General features: G+C 38.6%; 1 protein-coding gene across 14 annotated transcripts in view; it reads left to right on the top strand.

Moving 5' to 3' along the window:
• The window catches only part of PEX5L (peroxisomal biogenesis factor 5 like), a 686817-nt gene that overhangs the window by 598034 nt on the left and 62593 nt on the right, over positions 1-26190 (top strand). For all 14 annotated transcript variants that reach the window (XM_063621798.1, XM_063621795.1, XM_063621797.1 and 11 more), the window contains 3 exons: positions 1265-1388; positions 2289-2385; positions 17587-17682. In XM_063621798.1, coding sequence (XP_063477868.1) covers positions 1265-1388; positions 2289-2385; positions 17587-17682 — 317 coding nt within the window. The remainder of the gene's footprint in view (positions 1-1264; positions 1389-2288; positions 2386-17586; positions 17683-26190) is intronic.

Genomic DNA, 26190 nt, shown 5'->3' with positions numbered 1-26190 from the left:
GTTTGTGGGGGAGGGGGAATGAGGAGTTCGTGTTTAATGAGTAGAGTTTCAGTTTGAAATGATGAGAAATTTTGGAGATGAATAGTGGTGATGGTTACACAACAGTGTGAATGTACTAATGCTACTGAATTGTACACTAAAATATGGTTTAAATGGTCAATTTGTTATATATTTTTTACCACAGTTTTTAAAAAGAAGGGGAAAAAATACCTTAGAGAACATCAACTGCAAATTGATCTTTTTTTTTTTAGACAGAGTTTTGATCTGTTGCCCAGGCTGGAGTGCGGTGGTGCAATCTGGGCCCACTGCAACCTCCACCTCCCAGGATCAAGCAATTCTCCTGCTTCAGCCTCCCAAGTAGCTGGGATTACAGGCATGCACCACCAAACCCCGTTCATTTATTTTTTTGTATTTAGTAGAAACGGGGTTTCACCATGTTGGTCAGGCTGGTCTTGAACTCCTGACCTCAGGTGATCTACCCACCTCTGCCTCCCAATGTGCTGGGATTACAGGCGTGAGCCACCGCCACCTGGCTCGATCTTTTTATAAACTAAAAAACTGAACCCCAAGATTGTTTCAGTGGTTTATTCACAGCCACACACCTGTTAATAAGAGAGAATCCAGCCAGATTTTTTATCTGTAAGAACTAATACACAGGGATAAAATGGTTCCAGCATTCCCTTGGCTGTTCTCATTGCCTCCTTTCTCTCTCTCCCCCATTATAAATTCCCTCCTTTTGGTGAAAAATTACATGCTTTATTCAAAAGCTATGAAAGCGTTCTGATTTATTCCCACCTCCTTTTAACACTGAAGCTCATCTCTTTAAAGAAAATTTCTTTCTGAAATCATGCCAGCAATGCCCCAAGCCCCCGCTTTAGCCAGAGACTGATAGAGTAGTGCTCCAGATGTACATTCTACACCAGCTCACACAGGCTCATATACAAGATTCAGAATGTACACAGATTCAGAAATAAATTCAGGTCAAACAACTTGATTGCTTTAACTGTAAAAGCAATGCAATTTATCTTAATAGGAGATTTCTATTTAGCTGCACAAGTTTTAATTTTTATGCAACATTGAAAAGATAAAGGTTGATCTTGGGGCTTGGGAACATCGGTTGAATGAAGCTCCCTTGGATAAGATTTTTCAATCTTAATTAATCTCTCTTTTTCTCTCTGCACCACATGCTCCACCCCCACCCCACTACCCCCTCCACACCCACCCCACCGCCACCTGCCTCACCTGCTTCCTCTGTACTTACTAGATATTCAAACACAACTGGAAAAATGGGACGATGTTAAGTTTCATGGAGATCGAAATACCAAGGGACATCCAATGGCAGAGAGAAAATCATCCTCATCTAGAACCGGATCAAAAGAGCTCTTATGGTAAGGTATTTTAATACCAGAAAACGGCCATTTATGTATCAACTTTATGAGTGGCACTGAAATAGCCAATGAGTTAAGTCAATCCAAATACTTGGCATCACATGTAACCCCTATATAACAATACCAATTACTGTGGCTTCTACCAACTCGAATTATTTCATCTCAGCTGTCAAAAATTAATGCAACTCAGTCAATAAGCATTTTGAGAGATTCATAATTCAACATTGTTAATAATGTTCTGAATGTGTAACTGTGCTGATTAGTAAAAATAGGTGTATATGTGTATATACATGAGAATATTCAATATATTAAATAATAGTTAAATTTTTGCAGCTATTCAGGTACCTTTTTTGGTTTGCTCAATCATCCACTATCAGATAATCAAATAATTAAGAATAATGCATGGATGCTTATGAGAAAATCTGGCCACCTGAGTTGTACCATATTTTTGAAGCTTCCTAAAGGGCAGTGTCCAGCTTCCATCTCCTACTGCCCTCCCACATCTCCACTTATCATGACATTTCAAATTCTATATAAAGATAAAATCTCTCCTGAGACACTTTTTGGGAAGTTTCTTCCCCCACCAAAAAAAAAAAATCATAATTTTTTTATGAAACAGAATTTTCTGTAACAAAAATGGTACTGCATTTATTTACTTTTTGCCCATAATTGAACTGAATTTTTAATCGAAGATAATAACACCTAGCACATTGTAGCCTCTTACATTCTAAAAGTGGCCATTATAATAGAAATACATGAAACTTATCTCTATCATCAGAATTTTGATGAGAGCTTTGACATCATGGCTTTCAATGATCCAAATTACCTAGTTTCTTGGCTGGATTTATAGCTTAATTTGTTTCTAGTGTACATTTAATTTCCTTAATGCATCCCTTATAGGTCCTCAGAACACAGATCTCAACCAGAACTGAGTGGTGGAAAAAGCGCCCTCAACTCTGAGTCGGCTTCAGAATTGGAATTAGTGGCTCCAACTCAGGTAACAAAACTGATTATTCAATGAACACATCTTTCTCTATATACAGTGTATAGCATAAATGTTTTATTTTCATTTTGTACAAAAAGTTTGAAGTATTTTTTGTACATTGCGTTTCATGTGCTGTTTCATTCAGTAGCTATCTCAATGCTTAAAATAGCTGAAATATAGGTGTGTGTATATATATATATGTATATCTACACATTTGGCTGGAAAATGTGTTAATGAATTCACTGTGCACTTAGCAGTTTTTCCTTGTTCTACCATTTACTGTTCTATTATTTTGTAATACAAAATCTGTTCTACTCTGTTATTAGCACTATTTACATAACAGAACTTGATGGAGAAGAAATTACATCTTGAGTGTTCATTCACATCTATGCCCCGTGGAATATACTACACATTGGTACCCTGACTGTCACATTAAAATAAATGTCATGCTGAGAAATATATTATTATAGTATTAGAAGTCATGATGATGATGATAAGAGCTACTATTTATGAGTGCTACTAAGTATCAGGGACTTTACATGTGTTTTTTAAGTGTTATATATAATACTCAAATAATCCTGTGAATTATTATTAACCTCACTTTAAAGATACTCTTTAGTCTCAGTGACGTCAAACACATTTTCCTGGGACACTCAGCTAAATCACTGGTGGAAGTAGGGTGTGAACCAGGTCTGTCTGTCCATTACTTGAACGTTAAGTCCAGTTTAGCTAGCTGTTTTATAACTAGTTATCTCCTGTGATTAAGACCATATCTCCTATGGTTCTAAGAAGGCCAAAATCAGTCTCAATCTTTTCATTCCCTTGAACACTTTTAAAGGCCTTGATCTAAAACCACAAAGATATCATAATTTGTGTGCATCCAAATTCATGCATTCTACAATCTAGTTGAGATGAGAATCAGTTTTAAGGAAAATAAGCGTAATAAAATGAGCAAGAGAAATTTTCTTGAGCTTACTAGATGTTGAAACCAAGAGGAAATATACTATCTGAGGTGAAATAAACAGATAATTATAATAATAGCAGATATTATTGAGTGCTATAAGGACTTCTTACATATTAGCTCATTTTTTTCTGTTAAAGAACTCGATCAGGTAAGTCCAATTTTATAGACAGTGAAACTAAGTTACAGTGAGCTGAAGAAACTTGTCTGTGGACCCACAACTAGTAAGTGGCAGAGAGAGGTAGGAGACAGACAGAGAGGAAATCTTCAGCAAATAGAAGGCCTCTGGAAACTTTTCTAAGCCACCAGCAGCGCCCCCTACAAACACCTGACCCTCCACAAGAGAGGACAATTACTGCTCCCAGATCTTAGCTGGGAAACAAGTCCACCAACTTCCTGAACAAATAGCCCTGCAAACCTCAATGAATTGTAAATGTAGCATGAAAATGTAGTTTTTTCCTTGGTGCTCACTCTAAATGTATTTTTAAAAGGAAATTTATAGCACTGACTATATCAGAAAAATATTTCTTGATAAGTACAGTAGAGATTTAGGCTCAGCTAAAGTGATTGGTACGGTTTCATAAACTGGAATTCTTGGAACAATTTAACGTAGCAATAAAAAGTTTGTTTCTAAAGCGGGTGAGACTTGGCATAGGTAGGCTGTTCCACAAGGAGCTGAGGTGGAAGATCAGCTGGTGTCCCTGATTGCCATAGAGACCCAGGATGCATTTATCTTATTATTCCAGTGACTGCAACTCTCCTGCTGGTCGTCTGATTTCATCCCACCAAACTGTCCTTCCTCTTACCCATCAGTACACCTTACCTTAAACGAAGACGAAGTACTTTAGAAAATTTTCTATATTGTCTCCAAAACATAGTTTAAAATGCACCTGAGAGTTTTCTATCTGGATAAATCTTAATGAATCCTTTTAGAGAGTTATCAATTATTGTAAAGAATTTACTCTTTATTTGTTTTTTAAAAACATTGCACGTTTACTTATGCAGATTTGCCTAAACTAAGGAAATTCATAATCTCCTAGTTTTAATTTCAGCCTATGGTTAAATTAGGAAAATTTCATGAATTTGGGACTTAATAGATCTGAAACACCAAGTCACTCAAGCAGCAGGAGAATAACCTGATCAATCTACTTGTAATAAAAGACGAAAAGATGTTAAAAGAAAAATCTGGCTGAGCACAGTGGCTCACACCTGTAATCCCAACATTTTGGTAGGCCGAGGCAAGTAGATCACTTGAGCCTAGGAGTTTGAGATCAGCCTGGGATACATAGCAAAACCCTGTCTCTACAAAAAACACAAAAATTAGCTGGGCATGATAGCACAAGCCTGTAGCCCCAGCTCCTCAAGAGACTGAGGTAGAAGGATGACTGTGCCCGCGAGGCAAAGGCTACATTGAGCTAAGATTGAGCCACTGCACTCCAGCATGGGAGACAGAGCAACACCCTGTCTCAAAAAAAGGAAGAAAAGAAAAACCTTAGCCAAATTAAACTTAACAGAGTTACTGAGCAAAGAACAATTCACGAATCAGGCAGCCTCCTGAGCCAGAGTAGGCTCAGAAAGACTCCAGTGAAGCTAAGGGGAGGAAGATTTACAGAAAGTAAAAGGAAAGTGATGTCTAGAAAACTGAAGCGAGGGGCAGAAAGCCGTATTGGTTACAGCTTGGCATTTGCCTTATTTGAACACGGTTTGAACAATTGCCCCACTTTGATCAGCCAAAACTGTGTGATTGGCACAGGAGTAGGTTACAGTTTGTTTACATCTCCATTTAGGTTATGGTTCACTATGTACAGAGAAATCTTTAGGCTGAACTTAAACTATGTAAGGAGTTGATTTAACAATATAATGTTAGAAGCATAAATAAATATTTTGTCTATGAACCACTTATATAGATAAAATCATGAAGGTGGTAATAAAAATTCACCTTAAAAGTATAACTTAGATGGGGCCAGGTGTGGTGGCTCACGCATGTAATCCCAGCATTTTGAGAGGCCAAGGTGGGTGGATTACTTAAGGTCAGGAGTTCGAAACCAGCCTGGGTAACATGGTGAAACCCCATCTCTGCTAAAAATATAAAAATTAGCCAGGCCTGGTGGCACATGCCTGTAGTCCCAGCTATGCAGGAGGCTGAGGCATGAAAATTGCTTGAACCTGAGAGGCAGAGGTTGCAGTGAGCCAAGATTGTGCCACTGTATTCCAGTCTGGGTGACAGAGCGAGACTCAGCCAAAAAAAAAAAAAAAAGTGTAACTCAAATGGTTCACAGGAAAATCAAGGAGACATTTTCTTCTCTCTCAAGCCAACATAAATTGTATAAGGCAGTGACCCAACAGGTGAAGACCTATTTACAAAATTCCTTTAAAAATTGTATTTCAGAATCACAAAGAAAATGGAAGCTCACAATGTGAAGAACTAATGTTTTCAAATTTTCTTTGTAAGATGAGGAAAAGGAAAAACATAGTCTAGCCTCTTTCAAATAGTGTTTTGAATGCTGTAGGGATAAAAGGAAATTTCTTTCCACCTCTGGAAGTTTTGAGAATTTGAGTCTACAAACCAAACTGATTAACAGGAGGAAAGGCATGCAAACAGACTGATGTGGAAGCATGTGGAGAGTCACACAAAGTATGAAACTCAGGGAAGGGCCAGATGCTTGGAGCCTAAATATCCTCTTCATAGAGGAGAGGGAAGTAGGGAATGATGGTACTCTTAGAGGAAGAGTAAATGATTTTTAGGGGAAATGAAGGGGCCTTAAGAACAGACAATAGCCTTGTGACTGTAATAGGTTCATCACCCAATGCAAGTCAGTTAGCCAAGACACCAAGTTGCAACAGAGAAAGAGGTTTGATCACAGTGTCACCCAACAAGGAGATGGGAGGAAACCTCAAATCCATCTCCCCGAGGAGTTTGGGGCTAGGGTTTTTAAGGGTCTTGGAGTGGGCAGAAGTGTGGAGATCATTAATTGGTTGAAGAGTGCAGAGTGAAGCTATAGGACAGAGAGATAAAGAAGCTGTGTTCTCACGCTGATCCCATTCATCTGTGAGGGTCTTCAAACTGGTTACTGGAATTCAGGGTCTGAAAAACATCTTAATGATCCTTAAACAAAAGCTTTATTATTTGAATGTCAGAGATCCGGTCTGTAGGAACGATGAGGGTATACATTGTCAGTATCTACTGCTATGTGACTATTAGCCACAAGCAAGTGGGACAAAGCGCAGCCTTATTTATGCTTAATTATCACCATATTTCTGTCCAGAACCTGGCATGCAATTCTTGTCAACCCTGTGGGGGAAGTTTCAGCCTGGTAAAGTTCATCTGAGTCCCCTTCGATCAGCCAAAACTCCATGATTGGCACAACAGTAGGTTACAGTCTGTTTACACTTCTATTTAGGTTATAGCTCACTATGTACAGAGAAATCTTTAGGCTGAACTTAAAATATGTAAGAAGTTGATTTATATAGATATCTATATATAACAAAAGCCATATTGGGAAGGCTGATCTTTACCATGTGTTATAATCCGTATTTCATTCTCAATCCTAAACCAGCAAGTCTGGGCACACTGCTAAATTGCAGAAAAGTTTCAGGATCTTTAACTGAGTTGGTGTGGTGTCAACTCTGGTGTTCCTTCCTGGGAGTTAATCTTTTCTAAGGAGATTGCATTTCTTCTGGGAACTTCAGAGAAAGTCCCTACCTGTGCTTCAGGGGAGGCAGAGGGGCGAGAGACAGGGGAATGGGAGAAGGTCAGAGACACCTTGGTTCTGAGGCTGCCTCTTTAGTTCAAAGTACACGGCAGGTCCAAGTGCCATGTTTTGGGGTACCATTTTTCTGAGCCCCAACCATACACTAATCAGAGTGACTGGAGGTGATAATAAATTATATAATCTCTGTGTTTTTAAGAATAAGGTTTCTTGACACTTACCCAAACTGTGTAACTAATATTCCCTGGAGTTAATTGTTTTTAAAAGTCATATATCCCGAAAAATTAGAAAACACTTGAAGAATTAAGAAAAACACAGAAAGTAATATAAAATTACCTTTCTCCACAAATAGGTTAAGATAGTGATTAGTGAGGCAAAAGAAAAATAATTCAGCTTCTGCTGGAGACTGATGGTTCAAGCCTTTTTGGATTTGGACACTTGGAAGGGGAGCTCCAAGACAGGCTTTTGCAGACCTCAGTTAGATTTTACTGGGATGTGCAGCAGCCAGCTCTCCAAGTGCCAAGTCACAATTTTGTAACTCACTGATTTTGCTGACTTTGGCACAGCAAATGCTTCCATTCACATAGTCTTAATTCCAAACCAGAACAATTTAAATGTTGGCAATATCCTGACGGGACCAAAGCCCTTGGTCCCCTAAAGGTTCACTGAAACACCACTGACATGAGGCCGATTGATTAGTAGGAGAAAAGGCATACAAATGTTCTTAACGTGTATACACAGGAGCCCTCGGAACGAAGACCCAACCCCCCAATGAGGTACAGAAGCTTATATACCATCTTGAGGTTGCAGAGAGAATATGGGCCCAGAGCATGGGCAAAAACAGGTTTTGGTTGCAGGACAGGTTATGGGAGGGAGAAAGGAAGAGGCTTGGCTAGCAAAGGGGGCCTTATCATATAGATGAAGCCTCTGGCAGGTAGGAGTCTCAGAGAGAATAGCTGATAAATGTTTCCTTTCAGTCCTTTAAAGGTGTCAGACTCTCAGTTAATCTTTCCTAGATCTGGGCAAAGGAAGTGCTGGTTGCATTAATACAGATTCTCTACAGATCTACAGATGCGAATTTCCCCAACAAAAGACAGCTTTGCAGGGCCACTTCAGATTATGTCAAAGAAATATATTTTGGAGTAAAACATTTTGATTTCCTTCAATCCCAAACCAGAGCAATTTAAACCTTAAGTGCAGGTATGTTTTCTAAATTTCGAAAGGAGTAATGTAAAAGGAAATGCATGTTAGTAGCTGTTATTTATCGCATACCTACTTCCTATGTGTAATGAGATTATATTTTTATATATTATTTGAAATTCTTACAATAACTTTGGGAGTTAATATAATCCCTATTTCACAGAAGAAAAATACATCTTAGAGAGCAAAATTTTCCCCAGGTGACACAGCTAAAGAGGAAAGGATCCAGGATTCAAATCAACCCATTAGTTCCTAAAGCCTTTGTTATTGGGCTGGGTGAGATGACTCATGCCTATAATCCCAGCACTTTGGGAGGCCGAGGCAGGCAGATCCTTGAGCTCTGAAGTTCAAGACCAGCCTGGGCAACATGGTGAAACCCCATCTCTGAAAAAAAAAGAAGAAGAAGAATAAATAAATAAATAAATAATAAAGCATTTGTTCTTAACTACAGACCACCTTCTTTCAGCCACATCATGCTTATCCACCAGAGATAATTCACAATTTCCCTTCTCACTGCAAACTCTGATTATTACTTACTTTTACGGGGTTGATATGATTAAGTAATTTTAAAGAACGTGTATCACTTTATTCCAGAATCTTTGTAAAACAAATTAGGATTGTCATCTGATTTCAGGCCATACACAATTTTGTGCCTTCCTCTTCCAAAATGATTCTCAAGCCCTTACTTTTAGAAGTGTTGATGGCTTCCGTTTCATTCCATTTCAGTTCAACAAATGCGTTCGAATGTCTACTCTCCACAAGGCAAGGAAAAAGTTGGAAAGACGAGTTAGACTAAAGTTGAAATCTTTGTGTCTAACAGAAACAATTATATACACTATCAATATTAATAATTTTGTTTGCTGGAATACAGTACAGAAGCCACTTCATCATGGCTTTTTCCCTCCAGGCCACACACAGTGAGTGATTAATGAGGAGAGAATGAAACAAAGATGGAAGTCAGGAAGAAAGAAAGAAGGCAGGCAGGCAGGAAAGAAATCTGAAAGACCACTTCCAGCACAGTAGGAAATCTGTACACAGTGGAAGCGGAAAAATAAGGGATCCCAACAAAAGAGGAAAACAACTAATCAAATTTAACAATGTGGAAGTAGCAGCTGAAGTTAATTAAAGGGCAGGAAAAAAACCCAAAATTTTATTCTGGATCATCTTTAAAACTAGTTTCAATAATAGTTTTTAGTTTTGCCTGATAATAGACTGTTCACAGATCAGCACTTATTTGCCTCAATGTTCTTCAACATAGAATTTCATAGTTGAAGGGAGATGGGGACTATATGCTGCCATGCCTTGTACAAAGCTCTAGGAATTGGCTCCTTTACATACGAGGGACAGTTTTTGTGTGTATTTTCTTTTTTTTTTTTTCTTTTGAGACAGAGTCTTGCTCTGTCGCCCAGGCTGGAGTGCAGTGGCGCGATCTCGACTCACTGCAACATCTGCCTCCCAGGTTCAAGAAATTCTTCTGCCTCAGCCTCCCGAGTAGCTGGGATTACAGGTGCCAGCCACCACGCCCGACTGATTTTTTGTGTTTTTAGTAGAGACAGGGTTTCACGATGTTGCCCATGCTGGTTTCAAACTCCCGAGCTCAGGCAATCCATCCCCCTCGGCCTCCCAAAGTGCTGGGATTACAGGCGTGAGCCACCGCGCCCGGCCGTGTGTACTTTCAATGACAAATGTTTGTTGACTGTTTAAGAAAAAAAAAATCCCGAGTATTTCAATGAGGAAAGTGTTTAAATGATCTATTCTAGTATAAGACTCCAACTAGTCTCCACCAACCACTAAACAAAAGTACTCTAACAGTCACACTTGATAGGCACTAACCAGAAAGATAATAATGAAAGCAAAGTTGTATTAAGCATGTACTATGTCCTATGTATGGTGTATTTACATGAATTGTTATAATCAGTCCTTATAGGGACTCGACATGTGAACATACACTTCGCAGATGAAAATAGTTTAAGTAATTTGTCCAAGGTCACCAGGTAGTAGTAAATGGTAAACCAGGATTTGGTCTCAGGCAATCTGACTCCAGCGTATGCTTTTAATGACCATGTTATTCTGTCACTCAAGGTCTGCTAGTTGTTATATTTTTCTTTTCTACGGTTAAACAGATTCCTTTTTCTCCTCCAGCAATAATATAAAGGCAATTGTATGAGAAGCTATTAACAATGGCCATTGTGGTTAGCCAACAGAGTTTTGCTAGAACAACCACAGCCACAAATATAGTAATTTTCAAATTATAATTTTGATCACAATCACAATTTTGAATAAAGGAAATAAAATACAACATTCCTTTTAAGAATCTGTTAAATTCTTTCTTCTCTCTCTTTACCTAGTGCTTATCATTCAGATCAACAGTTAGGGGAACTTAATGCTTTCTTCTTTGGAGAGTGCAATATCCTGCAATCCAATTAAGTTAAACCAATTAAAATGCCATTTGTAAACCCAAGGTGTTTCCAGGAGCTTGCTATAGCTGTGGAGCATTTTTCAAAATCATGCAAAGGAGAAAAGAAATGCCTACATTAGAGTACATTTGCGAACTCCAGTACATTTGTGAACTATATACACATAATGTCAATATCTAGATCAGAGGTTCTCTGTGTAGTTCCCTAGCCTAGCACTATCAGTATCACCTGAGAACTTGTTAGAAATGCAGATTCTGGGCCTTACCTCAGACCTACTGAATCAGAGTCCCTGGGGGGTGGGGCCTAGCAATCTGCATTTTAACAAGGCCTTCCAGTGATTCCAATGCCCACAAAGGTTTGGAAATCACTGTGCAGTTAAAACAACTGCAACTCAAATTTATGAGTGTAATGTGTAGTTGTTTTGTTTACCATACCTTTATGTAAGTACTAAGCAATATAACCAGATTATAGGCATTACTTATATATATATATATGTATCTTCCCACAGCTTTTGCCTGTGATGAAATTAAAAAAAAAAAAAAGTTTGTATTGAAAGGAAGGCTGATCTTTACCATATGTTATAATCTGTATTTCATTCTGAATCCTAAACCTGTATGTCTGAGCACACTGCTAAGTTGCAGAAAATTTTCAGGATCTTTAACTGCATACTAATCGCAATTTGAAAACTGCCTCTGTTTACCTTCAGTGTTTACTGATCTTTGATGGCATTTATCTTATACTTCCTTGGGCAAAAGAAATGGTTTCAAAATGTGACATAGATAACACTCTTCTTAATGATAATCTAAGGCCTTCCTAAAAATGTGGAAAATAACACTTCCCTAAACAGTAACTGTACTATGAAAATAAAATTTCATTTACACAGTAAGATTCTATTTGCACTTGTTGTTTTAAGTGGTAAAGAGACGATGAACTGTAAGCCTAGAATTCGGAGAGATTTTTCTCTTCTTCCAGTGCCCTTTGCATCCTGTGATGCGCAGTGCAGCTGGTGCATGAAACACTGACGAAGGGAAGAAGCCAAGAACAGTAACGGAGTCCTGTTAGGTCAGGCTTCACGGGAAAGTGAGGTTGTACCTTACTGGTGAGAAGTGCCTGCTAAGAAAAGGACTTGCTTTGGGACAAAAACGTTAGTGCTTTCACTTTCCTCTACTGCCATTCATGGATCATTCATGACATTATATAAATGCACAAAGTTTTTTCCTTTTTTATTCATTTTTTACTGACAAATTACAATTTTATATATTACCATGGAAAACATGATGTTTTGAAATATATATATACTTTGTAAAATGGCTCAGTTGAGCTAATTAACATATGCATTCACTCACATACTTATTTTTATAGTGAGAATACTTAAAATCTACTTTCTTACCGAGTTTCAAAAATATAATACACTGTTATTAATGATAGTTACCATAATGTGCCATAGATCTCTTGAACTTTTTCCACCTATCTAACTGAAATTTTATATCCTTTGACCAACATCTCCCAAACCTCTCAACCTTCACCTCCAGCCCCTGGTAACCACCATTCTACTCTGCTTCTATGAGTTCAAGTTTTTTCGATTCCACATGTAAGTGAGATCACATGGTACTTGTCTTTCTGTGCTTGGCATATTTCACTTAAAACACTGTCCTCTAGATTCATTCATGTTGTCACAAATGAGTTTTTCTTTCTTGTATAAGGCTGAATAGCATTCCATCATCTATATATATCACATTCTCCTTACCCTTCCTTCCATCGATAGACAGACTGATTCTGTATCTTGGCTATTGTGAATAATGCTGCAAAGAATACAGGAATTAAAATATTGCTTAGACATACTGATTTCATTTCCTTTGGATATTGTATTAGTCTGTTTTCCCACTGCTGATAAAGACATACCCGAGACTGGGTAATTTAGAAAAGAAAGAGGTTTAATGGACTTAGAGTTCCATGTGGCTGGGGAGGCCACACAATCATGGTGAAAGGCAAGGAGGAGCAAGTCATATCTTACATGGATGGCAGCAGGCAAAGAAAGAGCTTGTGCAGGGAAACTCCCCCTTATAATACCATCAGATCCCATGAGACTTATTCACTATCATAAGAGCAGCACAGTAAAGACCTGCCCCCATGATTCAATTACCTCCCACTGGGTCCCTCCCACAACACGTGGGAATTCAAGATGAGATTTTGGTGGGAACACAGCCAAACCATATCAGATATACACCCAGTAATGGAATTGTTGGATCATGTGGTAGCTCTACTTTTAGTTTATTGAGGACCTTCATCTGTTTTCCATAATGGTTATACTAGTTTGTATTTCCACCAACAGTTTACAAGGGTTCTTTTCTCTCCACATCCTCTCCAACACTTATCTTTCATCTTTTCAATAACAGACATCCTAATAGGTGTGAGGTGGTATCTCACTGTGGTTTTAATTTGCATTTCCCTATGATTAGTAATGTTGAATACTTTGTTCATATATCTATTGGCCATTTGTATGTCTTCTTTTGAGAAATGTCCATTCAGGTCCTTTTTCCATTTTTAAATCAAGTTGTTTTCTTGCTATTGAGTTAAGTTCCTTATATATTTTAGATGTTAACCCCTTATCAGATGTATGGTTAGCAAATATTTTCTCTTATTCTGAGGGTTGTCTCTTTATCGTCTTGATTATGTCCTTTGCTGTGTGGAAGTTTTTGAGTTTGATGTAATCCCACTTGCCTATTTTGCTTTTGTTGCCTATGTTTTTAGTGCCATATTTTTCAAATTCTTTGCCCAGACCAGTGTCATGTAGCATTTCCCCAGTGTTTTCTTCTAGTAGTTTCATAGTTTCAGGTATTACATTTAAGTCTTCAATCCATTTTGAGTTGATTTTTGTATATAATGTGAGTAAAGGGTCTAATTTCATTATGTTGCCTGTAGATATCCAGTTTTCCAAGAACAATTTATTGAAGACACTATTCTTTCTCCATTATGTATTCTTGGCACCTTTGTAGAAAAACAATTAACCATAAATGCATGGGTTTATTTCTGGACTCTGTATTCTGTTCCATTGGTCTATATGCCTGTTTTTATGCTGTTATCATGCCATTTTGATCACTATAGCTTTGTAATATATTTTGAAGGCAGGTAGTGTGATCCTTCCAATGTTGTTCTTTTTGCTCAAGATTGCTTTGGCTATTCAAGGTCTCTCGTGAGTCTGTACAAATTTTATGATTTTTTTTATTTCTGTGGAAAACATCATGGGAATTTTGATAAGAATTGGGCTGAATCTATAGATTGCTTTAGGGAGTGTTTGGGAAATGTAACAATGTTAATTCTTTCAATTCATGATCATGGGATATTTTTTCATTTATTTGCATTTTCTTCAGTTTCTCAGAAAGTTTATTTCTTACCATGCGTCCACACTTGAAATTTTTATTTGTTTATTTTATTAATGAAGGAACCAACAGGAAGACAATAGAGTTGGTTGCAAAAGCAAAACAATGAGGAACAGGGCTTTATATAGCCAGTTGGGAAATAAATGCCAAAATGAGTTTCCCTAGTTAGATACAAGATTGGCTAACTTTCTACAAGACAATAAGATATCACCTTTGGAGTTAACACCTCTACTAGGTTACAGCATCCTAACGACTTAATCCTAAAAGGTTGTGAACTATCTTCTCCTTTATATTTGCTTATCTTTGTTCATCGAATATATTGTGGCCCAAAAGTGTCAGATCAGGGTTGTAGTTGGCTGAATAGTGGCCAGGTATAGCAAAATACATGATTAAATTACAGGTCTCTGGAGAAGGAGGCTTTCCTGAACTATTTGGGTGGGCCCTAAATGCAACCACATGTACCTCATAAGAGTAAGGCAGACGGAGTTTTGAGAGAGAAGAGGAGGCAACATGGAGTGACGCAGTCATAAGCCAAAGAATGCCTGAAGCCACTAGGAACTGGGAGAGACGTGGTGCAAATTCTCCCCCAGAGCCTTCAGAGGGAGCGTGGCCCTGCTAATGCCTTGATTTGGAATTCTAGTCTCCAGAACATTGAGAGAATAAATTTCTGTCCTTTCAAGTCAGCCAGTTTGTGATAGTTTGTATTTCTTACACCAGCCCTAAGAAGCTAATACAAGGATCAAGAAGATTTAGAAAATTCTCTCACATGATATCAAGAAATCACGCAACCTCAATTTGCCTCTTTCAAAGTTGGGCATACATTTTTCTGTCACAAGTTCTTTTGCTTTTGCAATGAGTGTAAATTGGCTGCCACAACCCTGGAGTACAAGAAATATCTTATTATTTTTATTTACTGATATTAAATTTGGCTCTAAGACCCTACTTGCCAGGATGATATGATAGTTGGCTTCACTTTTACGTTTCAGGTCACCCTCCCTGTGTCAGGTGTCTGGGTTAGGAGGAGGTAGTAGCTTTCATGGGGCCTAGAGAAGGGAGGCTACTTGTTCATGGTGGCCCGTGAGCCTGGCCCACCCAACAGTGAGGAGCTGATGCTCCTGGAAGCCCAGAGGTACCCCACCACCCTTCCATCTTCTGACCACAGGCACCCCTGTAGGCACCTCACCCCTGTGCTGCCTGTGGGCCTTGCATTTTCCTTGGCAGCCCCCTCCGGCATTCAGCTGCCATTGCCCACTTCTAAAGCCCAGGCAGTAGGACCTTGCTAGCACAGACCTCTGCCACTCCAGATCCAGGACAAAAAACAAGACCCCTCTCAGTCTCCTATAACTTCCCCCTTAGCCTCCTGGATTGAACAGAGAGCATTGACTGAGAACACCTTCTGGGGCTAAGAAGAGAAAATATCTTTAATTCATTCACACATCTATTCACTGACAGCGTATTTTCAACAACTATTTATTGACTACTTATGGAGCACCTACTGCCTGCTAGGAGATGCTGAGGATACAGAAGTATTCCCAACAAAGAGGAGGAAACATAAATTAATATTTTAATAAATAAATGTTCCACATTTATTAAAGCAAAACAGACTAACACTGTTGTTTACGGTCATAATTACTTCATCATTGCTTGCAATCCACAGTATTCTAAGGGCTTCCTTGTTGACTCCTCACCCATGCAACGGCCCCCCAGGGGCAGCAGCCTTTCTGTGTTTTCTGTCTTCCTAGCATGGCTAGGTGAGCACAGCCTCCTTGGAGAAGCAGTGTAGAGCAGTGGTTATGAGCATGGCCTTGAAGTACCAGCCCTGCCACTTACTAGCTGTATAACTTTGGGCAAGTGAATTAAGCTCTCTGTATCTCAACATCATCATCTTGAAAATGTAGTTGATAATACCTACCTCATGAAGTTGCCAAAAGAGCAAAATAAATTATAATGTCTAAATTACTTAGAGCGGTGTCTGGTGGTACTATGGTGTCACAGTAGAAGAGGGGGGTCCCCTTCAGGACCAACAATGGTAGAGAAACGACTGAAGAGCAGCTGAGCTCTATGGAGGGCAAGTGCTGTGTGCAGAGGAAAGTTTTGCTGTAGAACAGTGGTTTTCAAACCATGACTGCTTTTCAGAATTACCAGAGGTGCTTTTCAAACATCAAAGGCCCAGGCCCCACCCCCAGAGTTTCTTACTTAATTGGTTGGGGTGGGGCCCAGGCCTGTTGAAGTAATTCCCACGGAAAGCCAAGGTTAAGCATCACTGCCACAGAGCGATCTAACACACATACCAAGAAGTCACCCTCCTTACCCCTCCACCACTCTATAATAAAGGGGACTGGGGAAATTCATTTCAAGCCCATCTCCTCCTATTCCCCAAGGCCTAGCTGTGTCTCAGTGCATACCTTATCCTGCAGCCCTTAGGCATACGTGGGCACTCATCACTTGTCAGGCCCTGTGCTGGGCATGGGGAGTACAAAAGTTACCAAACAAGATTCTTTTCCTCATGGATCCCCTGGTAGAGCACAGAGATAGACCAAAAACAAACAAACAAAAAAAAAAAAAAAAAGGGAAACTCTCCAAAGTAAATTGTTGAGTGAAAAAATTGAAGAATTGCATGCCTTTTATGTTTCATGTTTTTGAAACACATTACTGTATATATTACCATACATATTATGTGTTTAAATGTTTATGTAACTGCAGATAAAAAGGTCTAGTGGTCCACCTCTTATTTTCCATGATTAATTTTTTTCAAAATAAGTATTCATTTTTTGTGAAATTAAAAATTAATAACATTTTTAAAATTACAGCGGACTCTTGGGGAAAGGTCTTCTGAAAATATTTGCATTTAGCTAAGTTAAGATGTGTATAAATTACATTGCCTATTAATTGTGGCAAAGCAGTTGGCCTTATCAGACATGATTTCATCTAAGTGATTCATTATTATTTAATAGAGAACAATATCCTAAGAAATGAGACATAAGACAGTGCCAACAGAGGGAAGGCAAAAGGAAGAGAATTCTGCATGAGGATCTGCTGTGTACATATGGAGAAAGGCCTGGAAGCCACACTTTCATTTCTGCAGCTATTATGTTTTTAACCAGAGGCTGATCTTCCTCACAAGCTGAAAGCTTGAATATCAATTTCTAAAGCTTGAATATCAATTTCTAAAGCTAGACTTGTAATGGAGATTGCCCATCCTAGCTGCGTATCAGAATCACTTGGAGAGGTTAACTAAAATATCAAGGCCTGGAATGGAGACCACCTAAAATAAGATCTTTGGGAGATGAGGCCTGAGGAGTGGTTTTAATAAGTCCAGGGCTGAGACCCACTGTTGGAAGAATCACGCATGCATGCTCACACACATTTTGACAGCATCTCAGTTTAGGCAACATCATACCAGCACAGTACTCCAAAAATGTCATCAATCACAGATGATTCTTGAACTCTAGGGAAGTGAAATGGGAAAAGGAAAAAGCACCTGTATATTTCTGTAATATCATGTGATTCTAATATTACAACACTATGTGTATGATTGATTTCAGGCTCGACTGACCAAAGAACATCGCTGGGGAAGCGCATTACTTTCTCGAAACCACTCCTTAGAAGAAGAGTTTGAAAGGGCAAAAGCAGCAGTGGAGGTAACTTTTCTTAAAATTAGTTTTCTCTGTTTCATGCTCCTGAGAGTGGCATTTGAAAAATCAAACTTCAGCAAGATAGAAATGAAATGGGTCTTACATTATAGACATGAAATAGCCATGATTATGACTGTCAGAATGAGACAATTATTTGGTACAGAATCTGGTATAATCAATGTACCAGAGAACATTTGATTTCCCACCAGGGATGACAAATATATATTACCTCTTATGCCAATGCAGCGATAGATTAGCAATGACTGTCAGGAGTCCTGGGTCAGAAAGAACTCTGAGTCTACTCTAGGTTCTATGGTGAACCAATGCTATGGATTTGCTAGGTGTCTGTAAGGCCAAGGTTCGTGCCTTATATTTTTATCTCTCTAGCATCTAGCACAATGTCTGAAACAGAAGATCTTGCTGCCCGTGTGATATGTTCCTAAGTAGGCAAGAAAAGGGCATGGCTGGAATATTCTAGCTAATGGATAGTCCATCTTGACTTGAGCGAATTTTATTATTAAGAATGTCCAAAACATTGTTGATGATTCAAATGAATACCTGTTTGGATCATTGATTTCTGTATTTAGCCTTCTAATAAGAAAGAGAGAGAGAGAAAAGGGAAGAGGGAGGAAAGGAAGGAAAAAAGAAGAAAGGGAAGAAAAAAAAACCTAAATAAACAGAAAGCAACTTTTGCTGTTTTTTTAATGCATTTCCTTCCTGGGTAGACTCAAAAAGAGTGCATCACAGATGCTATCTCTGCTACTCATCAAAGCTTTGCTAGATTGCTGTTTGAGAGTGGAGCTTTTCACTGAACTTACTTATGAACTTGTTGGAAACTCCATTTCTATTATGGATATGAAATCTTGAAAATTGAAAGCATTTCTGGAATATGGTTCATTTATGTGACTTGTCTTCCTAGAATTTGCATGAAAGGATTACACTAAAAGCGTGGTCTTTCGGTACCTATACTTGAAGTACAATAAAATTATATTTGCAGTTTAATATTTAAAGGATTCTTTCAATTCTGGGAAAGACTTCCAGCCATAATTTCATATTATTATTCAGAAAGCCAATAAGAGAACACTTTTATTTCACCACAATACCATCTACCCAAATTCCTTCTTTTAATTTTAGCCTTTTTTAATTAAAAAAAAAAGCTAATGAATATTTAGTGCTCTTGAATGTGATCAACTGATGTATTTGGTTGAGACCAGCTGAGTTCAATCAAATTGTTCAAATGCATGGAGCCTGTAGCTCAATTTACTTTAAATGTAGGTTTTCCAAAATTAAGAGCTAATTTAAATTTTATCTTTTGAACTCCTACTGTGTGTAGCACACTGAAATACCACTAAAACAATCATTTTAAACCCATGGAATCTTGGGTAAATGAAGACATTTAAATGTATCTGGTCTTATTTGTAATGAGAAAGATAATGAATTCACATTCAAAAGACTTAATTACAAAGTAACAGATCAACAAGGGAAGAATATCTATCTATCAAGATATATATATTCACAAATCATTTAATCTTAGCTGTGATAGAGACCTTAGAAGTTGTTTATCCCCACCAGACACACAAACCAAAAAATCTTTTTCTATTAAAACACTTCACAAATTATTGCCCTGTTTTATTTGAACACTTCCCATTAGGGGCAACTCACTTCTTTTTAAGAAAATCCATTTCCATTTTGGACAGTGCAATTATCAAAAAGTTCTTTCTTATGCTGAAATTGGCCTATCAGCAACTTGCAGTTTTGCTTGGTCTTGGTTTTACTCCCTCTGGAGCAAGTTAGAATTAATCTTTTCTCTTCATGCCCATCTCACCCCAGCAAGCCACATCTCCTGGCTTCTCCTTGTCTGTACTGGGACCTGAGCTGTTATCCCAACTTGTCACTAATATATAACTACCTACATCTCATTAACCAATCTAGGCCTCAGTTTCCATGACTCTATGATCCTTTCCGGTTACAAAATCCTAGGAGGCTTTAAGTTACTTCAAGTAGTTATTCATTCGGCAAACCATACTGGCTGTTTACATGTACTGGCTGCTGATCTAGGTTCTAAAGATAAAGAAATGATCCAGGATTACTTAGCAGTCTAACAATAGCATGGTCCACAGGACCAATTTGGACAAACCACTTGTTCATTCTACTTTAGTTTCATATCACCTGTAAGTTGAAGGGCTTGGATTCCCAATATACTAAAACCCAGTGAGTTTATGTCTTCAAGTAAACAGAATGGTAAGTACAGAATTCCCAGCAAATCAGAAAACTATAAGCAGAGTTGCTTAACCAGAAGCCTGGTACTGGGGAGCTTCCCCAAGGCATGAAGGGTGCCCACCAGAAGGTGTGAACAGGTGTGGAGAAAAAAGTGTGTGAACTCGTGGGGAAGGAGGAGATAAAGTATTTACATTAAGCTGATGGTAAATCATGCCTCCAAAACTTCACACATATGTAGATTATTTACTTCCAGACATTATTCTTACCCAGGGTATTATCTAAATTCATAGCAGAAGACATAATAATATGCCTCAGAAGAGACTTGGAAATATTTATGCCCATTGACCCAGCCACTTCATAGAATTTATCCTAGAGAAGTAACATGAAAATTGCAATATTTTATCTGTGGAATTTCATTAAACAGTGAAAATCTGGAAAAAACCAAAGTATCCCATAACAGAGTTTAACTAAATTATATCATATCCTTATAGCAAAATACTATGTAACTATTAAAAATGTCTAGTGATAAATGAAATAGGAGTTTATATATGGAAAGTTTTACAGTATAGTCCCAACTTTGTAAAATGATAATAGCATAATAGGTAACATGTTAAAGAATGTACCATGTGCGAGGCACTAAATCAAGAGCATTACATGGCTTATGTCCTTTAATCAACACAGCAGTGCTATGAAGAAAGTAAGATTACTATCCCATTTTTCAGAAGAGAAAACTGAGGCTTAAAGACCTTGCAGACAGTTATGTGGCATTTTATAAGCAATTAAGATAGACTGAAAGTCAACTAGCAAGTTGCAAAACAAGTTTAGCAAGTTGCAAAGCAACGATTCTCACCCAGACTCCAGAGTGTATTCTGAACCACTGCATTGTATGAACATAGAGTTTGTCTTCATCCATTTGAGCTGCTGTAACAAGATAACCTGAGATATGGTCATTTATAAGTAGTAGAAATTTATTGCTCACAGTTCTGGAGGCTGAAAAGCTCAAGATCAAGTTGCCAACAGATTTGGTGTCTGCTGAGGGCCCGTTCCTCATAGATGGCACCTTCTTGCTGGGTCCTCACATGGCAGAAGGGCAAAGAAGGCTAACAAATTCCCTCAGGCCTCTTGTATAAGGGCACTAATCCCATTCATGACAGCCTCGCCCTCGTGACCTAATCACCTCCGAAAGGCCCTACCTCCTAATACGTCACCTTTGGAGTTAGGTTTCAACATATGAATTTGAGGGAACACATTCAGACCATAGCAGATTCTGTGCCCAAATGTTAACAATAGTTATTCTTGGGTGGCTGGATTTGGAATGGTTTTTTTCTTCTCCTGTTGGCTTATTTGTATTTTCCAAATGTTCTTTCATAAAGTGTATTATGTTGATAATCAAGGGGAAACTGTTGTAAGTTATAGACACTACAGTGGGATATAAGATTCTTAAAAGGACTAAAAGTGTCTTATTCTTTATTTCAAGACAAAGAATGGTGATGCAGATTGCCTTCATCAGAGGCAATTTTAAATACTAGTAAGCTCCAGACGAAAAATCATGCCTGGAGCAAGTTGAATTTTTCCAAAATCTCTGCCTTATATTTTTATATCGTCTGATTCCAATGTTCTTCCTATTTTACATTCTATTCCATTTTTTGTTATCATCCTGCCTCATGATCGGCACCTGGCCACCTCTCCACTCTTTCTTCTGCTTCTCAGTCCCCTTACTGAGCTCCAGGTGTGTTGGCTTCTGCCTTTCTCTCTGTTCCTCTCCCACACCCAAGTTTACTGCCCACTGTCCCCACCTTCTCTTCTGTCTATATGGAACACTCTTTCCTCCAATCTTCAGGTGGCAGCTTCCTTCTTGCCATTCAAATTGTAGCTGGATTGCCAATACCTCAGAAAAGCTGAACCTGATCACTCAATTGCCATTGCATCACCTAGGCCTTTGTTTTTCATCCTAGTATTTATCACTGGGTCTTTTCTTATTTATTTTTATTTATCTGTCTATAATCTGTCTTCCTACTTTAAAAATGCAGCCTCCATGAGAAAAGAGGCCTTGTCTCTTATTTACCACTGTACCCTAATATCTAGAACAATGTCTGGTACCTACGAATAATCAATAAATATTTGCTGACTGAATGGATGGATGAATGAAATTCATTCATTAATTAATGTTAATCACTCTCTATGGGTAACGCTTTTTCTCAACTATCTATTATTGTATATAAAGTGCCATATAACCTTCCAACATAACTGTATCTCCATTTTAATAGTTGACATAAAACAATTCTGCCCGAAGCATACAGATTTGTGCCTGGGACTGGGCTGCAGTGTCCTCTGTAATTGTCTTGGTCTTGATGTCAGTCAGAGAGACACATTTATAAGAATGCAGGCTCCAACCAATCTTGCCAGTAACATTGGGCATATTTTGTATTTTAGATGGTATGAACTCATTTTTACTTACATTAATACCTGGAAATGTGCAAATCGACTAATTTTTTAGCTGAAGTGCCCTAAAGTACATTATCCACTATTGGAGAAAAGACAACTAAAACCACATGAACATTTATTGTTTGTAGTAAATGACCTGGGAACCTGTTTATGTGCAAAGACTGTCATTCCTCAAGCTCACGTTGAACTCTTAGCTCTAGCTAAGCCTTATATAGGTGAGGATCTTTTCCCCCATATCTTAACATTGTATCGAAAGATCAAGTCTGGTGTGGTGCCTCATGCCTGTAATCCTAGTCCTCTGGGAGGTGAGGTTTCACCATATTGCCAAGGCTGATCTCAAACTCCTGGGTGGCAAATCGCTTGAGCCCAGGAGTTTGAGAACAGCCTGGGCAACAAAGTGAAACCTCATCCCTACAAAAAGATAGAAAAATTAGCCAGGCATGGTGGCACATACTTGTCATCCCAGATACTCAGGAGGCTGAGGTGGGAGGATCGCTTGAGCCCAGAATATAGAGGTTACAGTGAACCCTGATCATGCCACTGCACTCCAGCCTGAATGACAGAATGAGACCCTACCTCCAAAAAAAAGAAGAAGAAAGAAGAAGAGGAAGAAGAAGAAGAAGAAGAAGAAGAAGAAGAAGAAGAAGAAGAAGAAGAAGAAGAAGAAGAAGAAGAAGAAGAAGAAGAAAAGAAAGAAAGAAAGAAAGAAAGAAAGAAAGAAAGAAAGAAAGAAAGAAAGAAAGATTATCTCTGCCAAAAATATTGTAATTTTAGGGCAGAGATAGATACTCCCATTCTGGGCTTAAAAAATAAAATGCATCTTCCCTCAACAAAAGGGAGAGGAGCTTCCTCTGTGCTTCCTCCTGGGTTTTCCTTACAGCCAGCAGCCTAAATGCACTGTCCACTAGGTCCCTAGGAAGGATGCACAGGGAGGCACAGGAGTGAGAAACTGCGAAGGAGCTCCCAGAGCTCAGTGAGACCCAAAGCTGCCTCCCAGGAGTGGAGATTCCTACGGAGAACTATGCTTCATCTGCAGAGGAGAGAGAAGGTCATGTAAGAAGTCAGCACACTGCAACCACAAGCCAAAAATACCCCTTCATCAGCGTTAGCAGGAAGGGAAAGAGAGCCAGCCGGCATCTGGTATTGTGTTTAGCTAGTCTCTCTAAGTGCTGCAACATTTAGAATACATTGGATTTAGCAACACATTCATCAGACATGCCTTAGCTCCTTCTATGGGCCAGGCACTGTGCTGGGTGCTAGTAAAGAGAATTGAATAAGATCAATTCTGTCCTTAAGGAGTAATTAAGGTGAAGAATCACAGATAAATACAAACCAGGTGATCACTCAAGTATAGCTTATCATGTGATATAGTTATTATGGGTTTCATGTCGATCTCCCATACCAGATTGTGACTTCCTTCTTTATTCATCCTTCTTTATGTTCCCAGCACCTACCGTGGAGTCTGGTGCAAATTTTTACTGGATAAATCAATGAACAAATTAACAATTTATTATTTTAATGCATCTATTTCATCTAAACATCTCTTCACTAGTGAGTGCTTAAGATATATGACTAACTTACTGACCGACTAACAAAGGATGAACTTTTCCCCCTAGATTCAAAATCACGTTCTGCTTAGCTCTAATATTATTATAATGCTTGTTTTTTGCCTTTTAAGCAATGTTTTCACAGCTCTACTTTTGCCCTGAGGAGGTATTCTTATGAGCAAATTTTTTTAAAAGAATAATGAAATATGTAAATGAGAAAAAATGAGGATGTATGGACAAAGGAGCGTACAGTTCAGTCATCAGAGGCAAGAACAGGAAGCATATCCTTACATCCTTCTCGCAAATTAATTGAGACTATTAAATTCTACTAAGACCTTTAAATTCTAGAGCTCTGACTCTTCTCGTCCCCCACTTCTCTTTTCTTTAGCTTTACATGAAACCTTACTTGTCATAGTTTAACATGTCCACAAATTATTTGATACTGCCTTCAAAATATGGGAGCTTAATTCTCTTCCTCTTGAGTGTGGGCTGGACTTAGTGACTCACTTCCCATAAATAGAATAAAGTGGAAGTCATGGTGTGTGACTTTTAAGATTAGGTCATTGTATATACTGTGGCCTCCTCCCTGCTCTTTCTCTCAATCACTCACTCTGGGGTAAACCCAGCTACCACATCATGCAGACCGTTGGCAGCCCATATGAGGTCTCCTGTCCATACCACATGAGGGAGCTATCTTGTGAATGGATTCTCCAGACCCTACCTTGGGATGACTGCAGGCCCAGCCAGCAGCTTAATTCCACCTTCGTAAGAGACCGCAGGTCAGGCCATCCAGCTAAGCTACTCCCTAATTCCTGACCCTCAGAAACAGTGTGACATAGTAAACGTGTGTTTCTTGAAGTTGCTAAGTGTAGGGTGATTTGTTAAGCAGCATTCGATAACTACTCCTCACACTCCCCAGCCTCATCCCATTCCACTACTCTCTTCCTCATCTCCATTCCTAACACCATTTAATACTCCCAAAATTGGGAAATTACCCTTGTAGCACAGAAACAATGTATTCATTCATTTTGGATGGGAATTTTTCAAACTATTCCCCTACTATCTAGCTGGTTCTGATCTTGTCCTCTCTGATCCCTAAAGGAGAATGAATGAAAACCTTTTTTGTAACAGTCCATGTTCCTTAGGGGACATTCAGGCCTTCACCAAGGATCTGGCTGGAGACTTTTGCCTTTTCCTCTGCAAAGCTCCTAGATGTCTCTTCATGACAATCTTCATTGAAAGCAGCTTTCTAACCTTCCATTTATATGTCCTATCGCAGAGGACACAACCCTCAAGATAGCCTCTCTTCAGGCTTCAAGCTAACATTGCCTCCCACAGCATTTTATGAAAAATCATAGCAAATTGGTAATTACTGTTATAAGAACATGGGCAGTGTTCTTATACTACTGCTAACTAGTAATTCCTTTTCTAGAAATACAAGTGATTGCTGTGGTATGAATGTTGTGTCCCTTTAGCATTCATAGGTTGAAGCCTAATCCCCAGTGAGATGGTATGAAGAGATGGGGCCTTTGGGAAGTGACTAGGTCATGAGGGTGGAAAATGCTCTTATAAAAGAGATCTGAGGGAGCTTGTTTGTCCTACAAACATGTAAGGATAGAGCAAGAAAGCACTTTCAATGAAGACCAGGCCCTCACCAGACACCTAATCTGCCAGCTCCTTGATCTTAGACTTCTGAGCCTCCAGAACTGTGAGAAATACATGTTTGCTGTTTATAAGCCACCTAGTTTATGGAATTTTTGTTATACCAGCCCAAACAGGCTGACAGTGGCTTTCTTTCTTTCTCTTTAACTTTAACTAACAGATGCCATACTCAAAACAACACAACAGCTAAACCCAGCTTCAATGACATAAACTCAAAAGTGCTTTCCATATAGAAATTTTGTTTTTGCCTGAAATTATTCCCATTTTATATACTATAGGTCTGATAGGCATCTCAGAAATATTAAGTGATTGAACAAAATTGTAGACCATTCTTGAACTGGTTTCATTAATATAGGTTTATATAAGAAACTGCTAACTTGAGTGCCCTCCTAGCAAGAAGATCCATCTCTAGTGCCTCCTCAAATTTTCTTTTGCTTGCTATGACAGTATTACCTCTTTGAAGTGGAAGGAATTAATGCATTAAACATTCCTTAAACCATCCTAACTTAGATTCAGTATCCAAAAAGGAGAAAATCTTCTGATAATGTATGAAAACATTCTTTGGACAATATTAAAGAAATCTTGAAGTTAACTGCTTAAAATAGAGATTTCCTAGAGCTTGGTTTGTCATGTTAGCTAA

Source organism: Symphalangus syndactylus, chromosome 17 (assembly GCF_028878055.3).
Source record: "Symphalangus syndactylus isolate Jambi chromosome 17, NHGRI_mSymSyn1-v2.1_pri, whole genome shotgun sequence".
NCBI classification, from domain to species: Eukaryota; Metazoa; Chordata; class Mammalia; order Primates; family Hylobatidae; genus Symphalangus; species Symphalangus syndactylus.
This window is presented reverse-complemented; position numbering and strand designations above follow the sequence as displayed.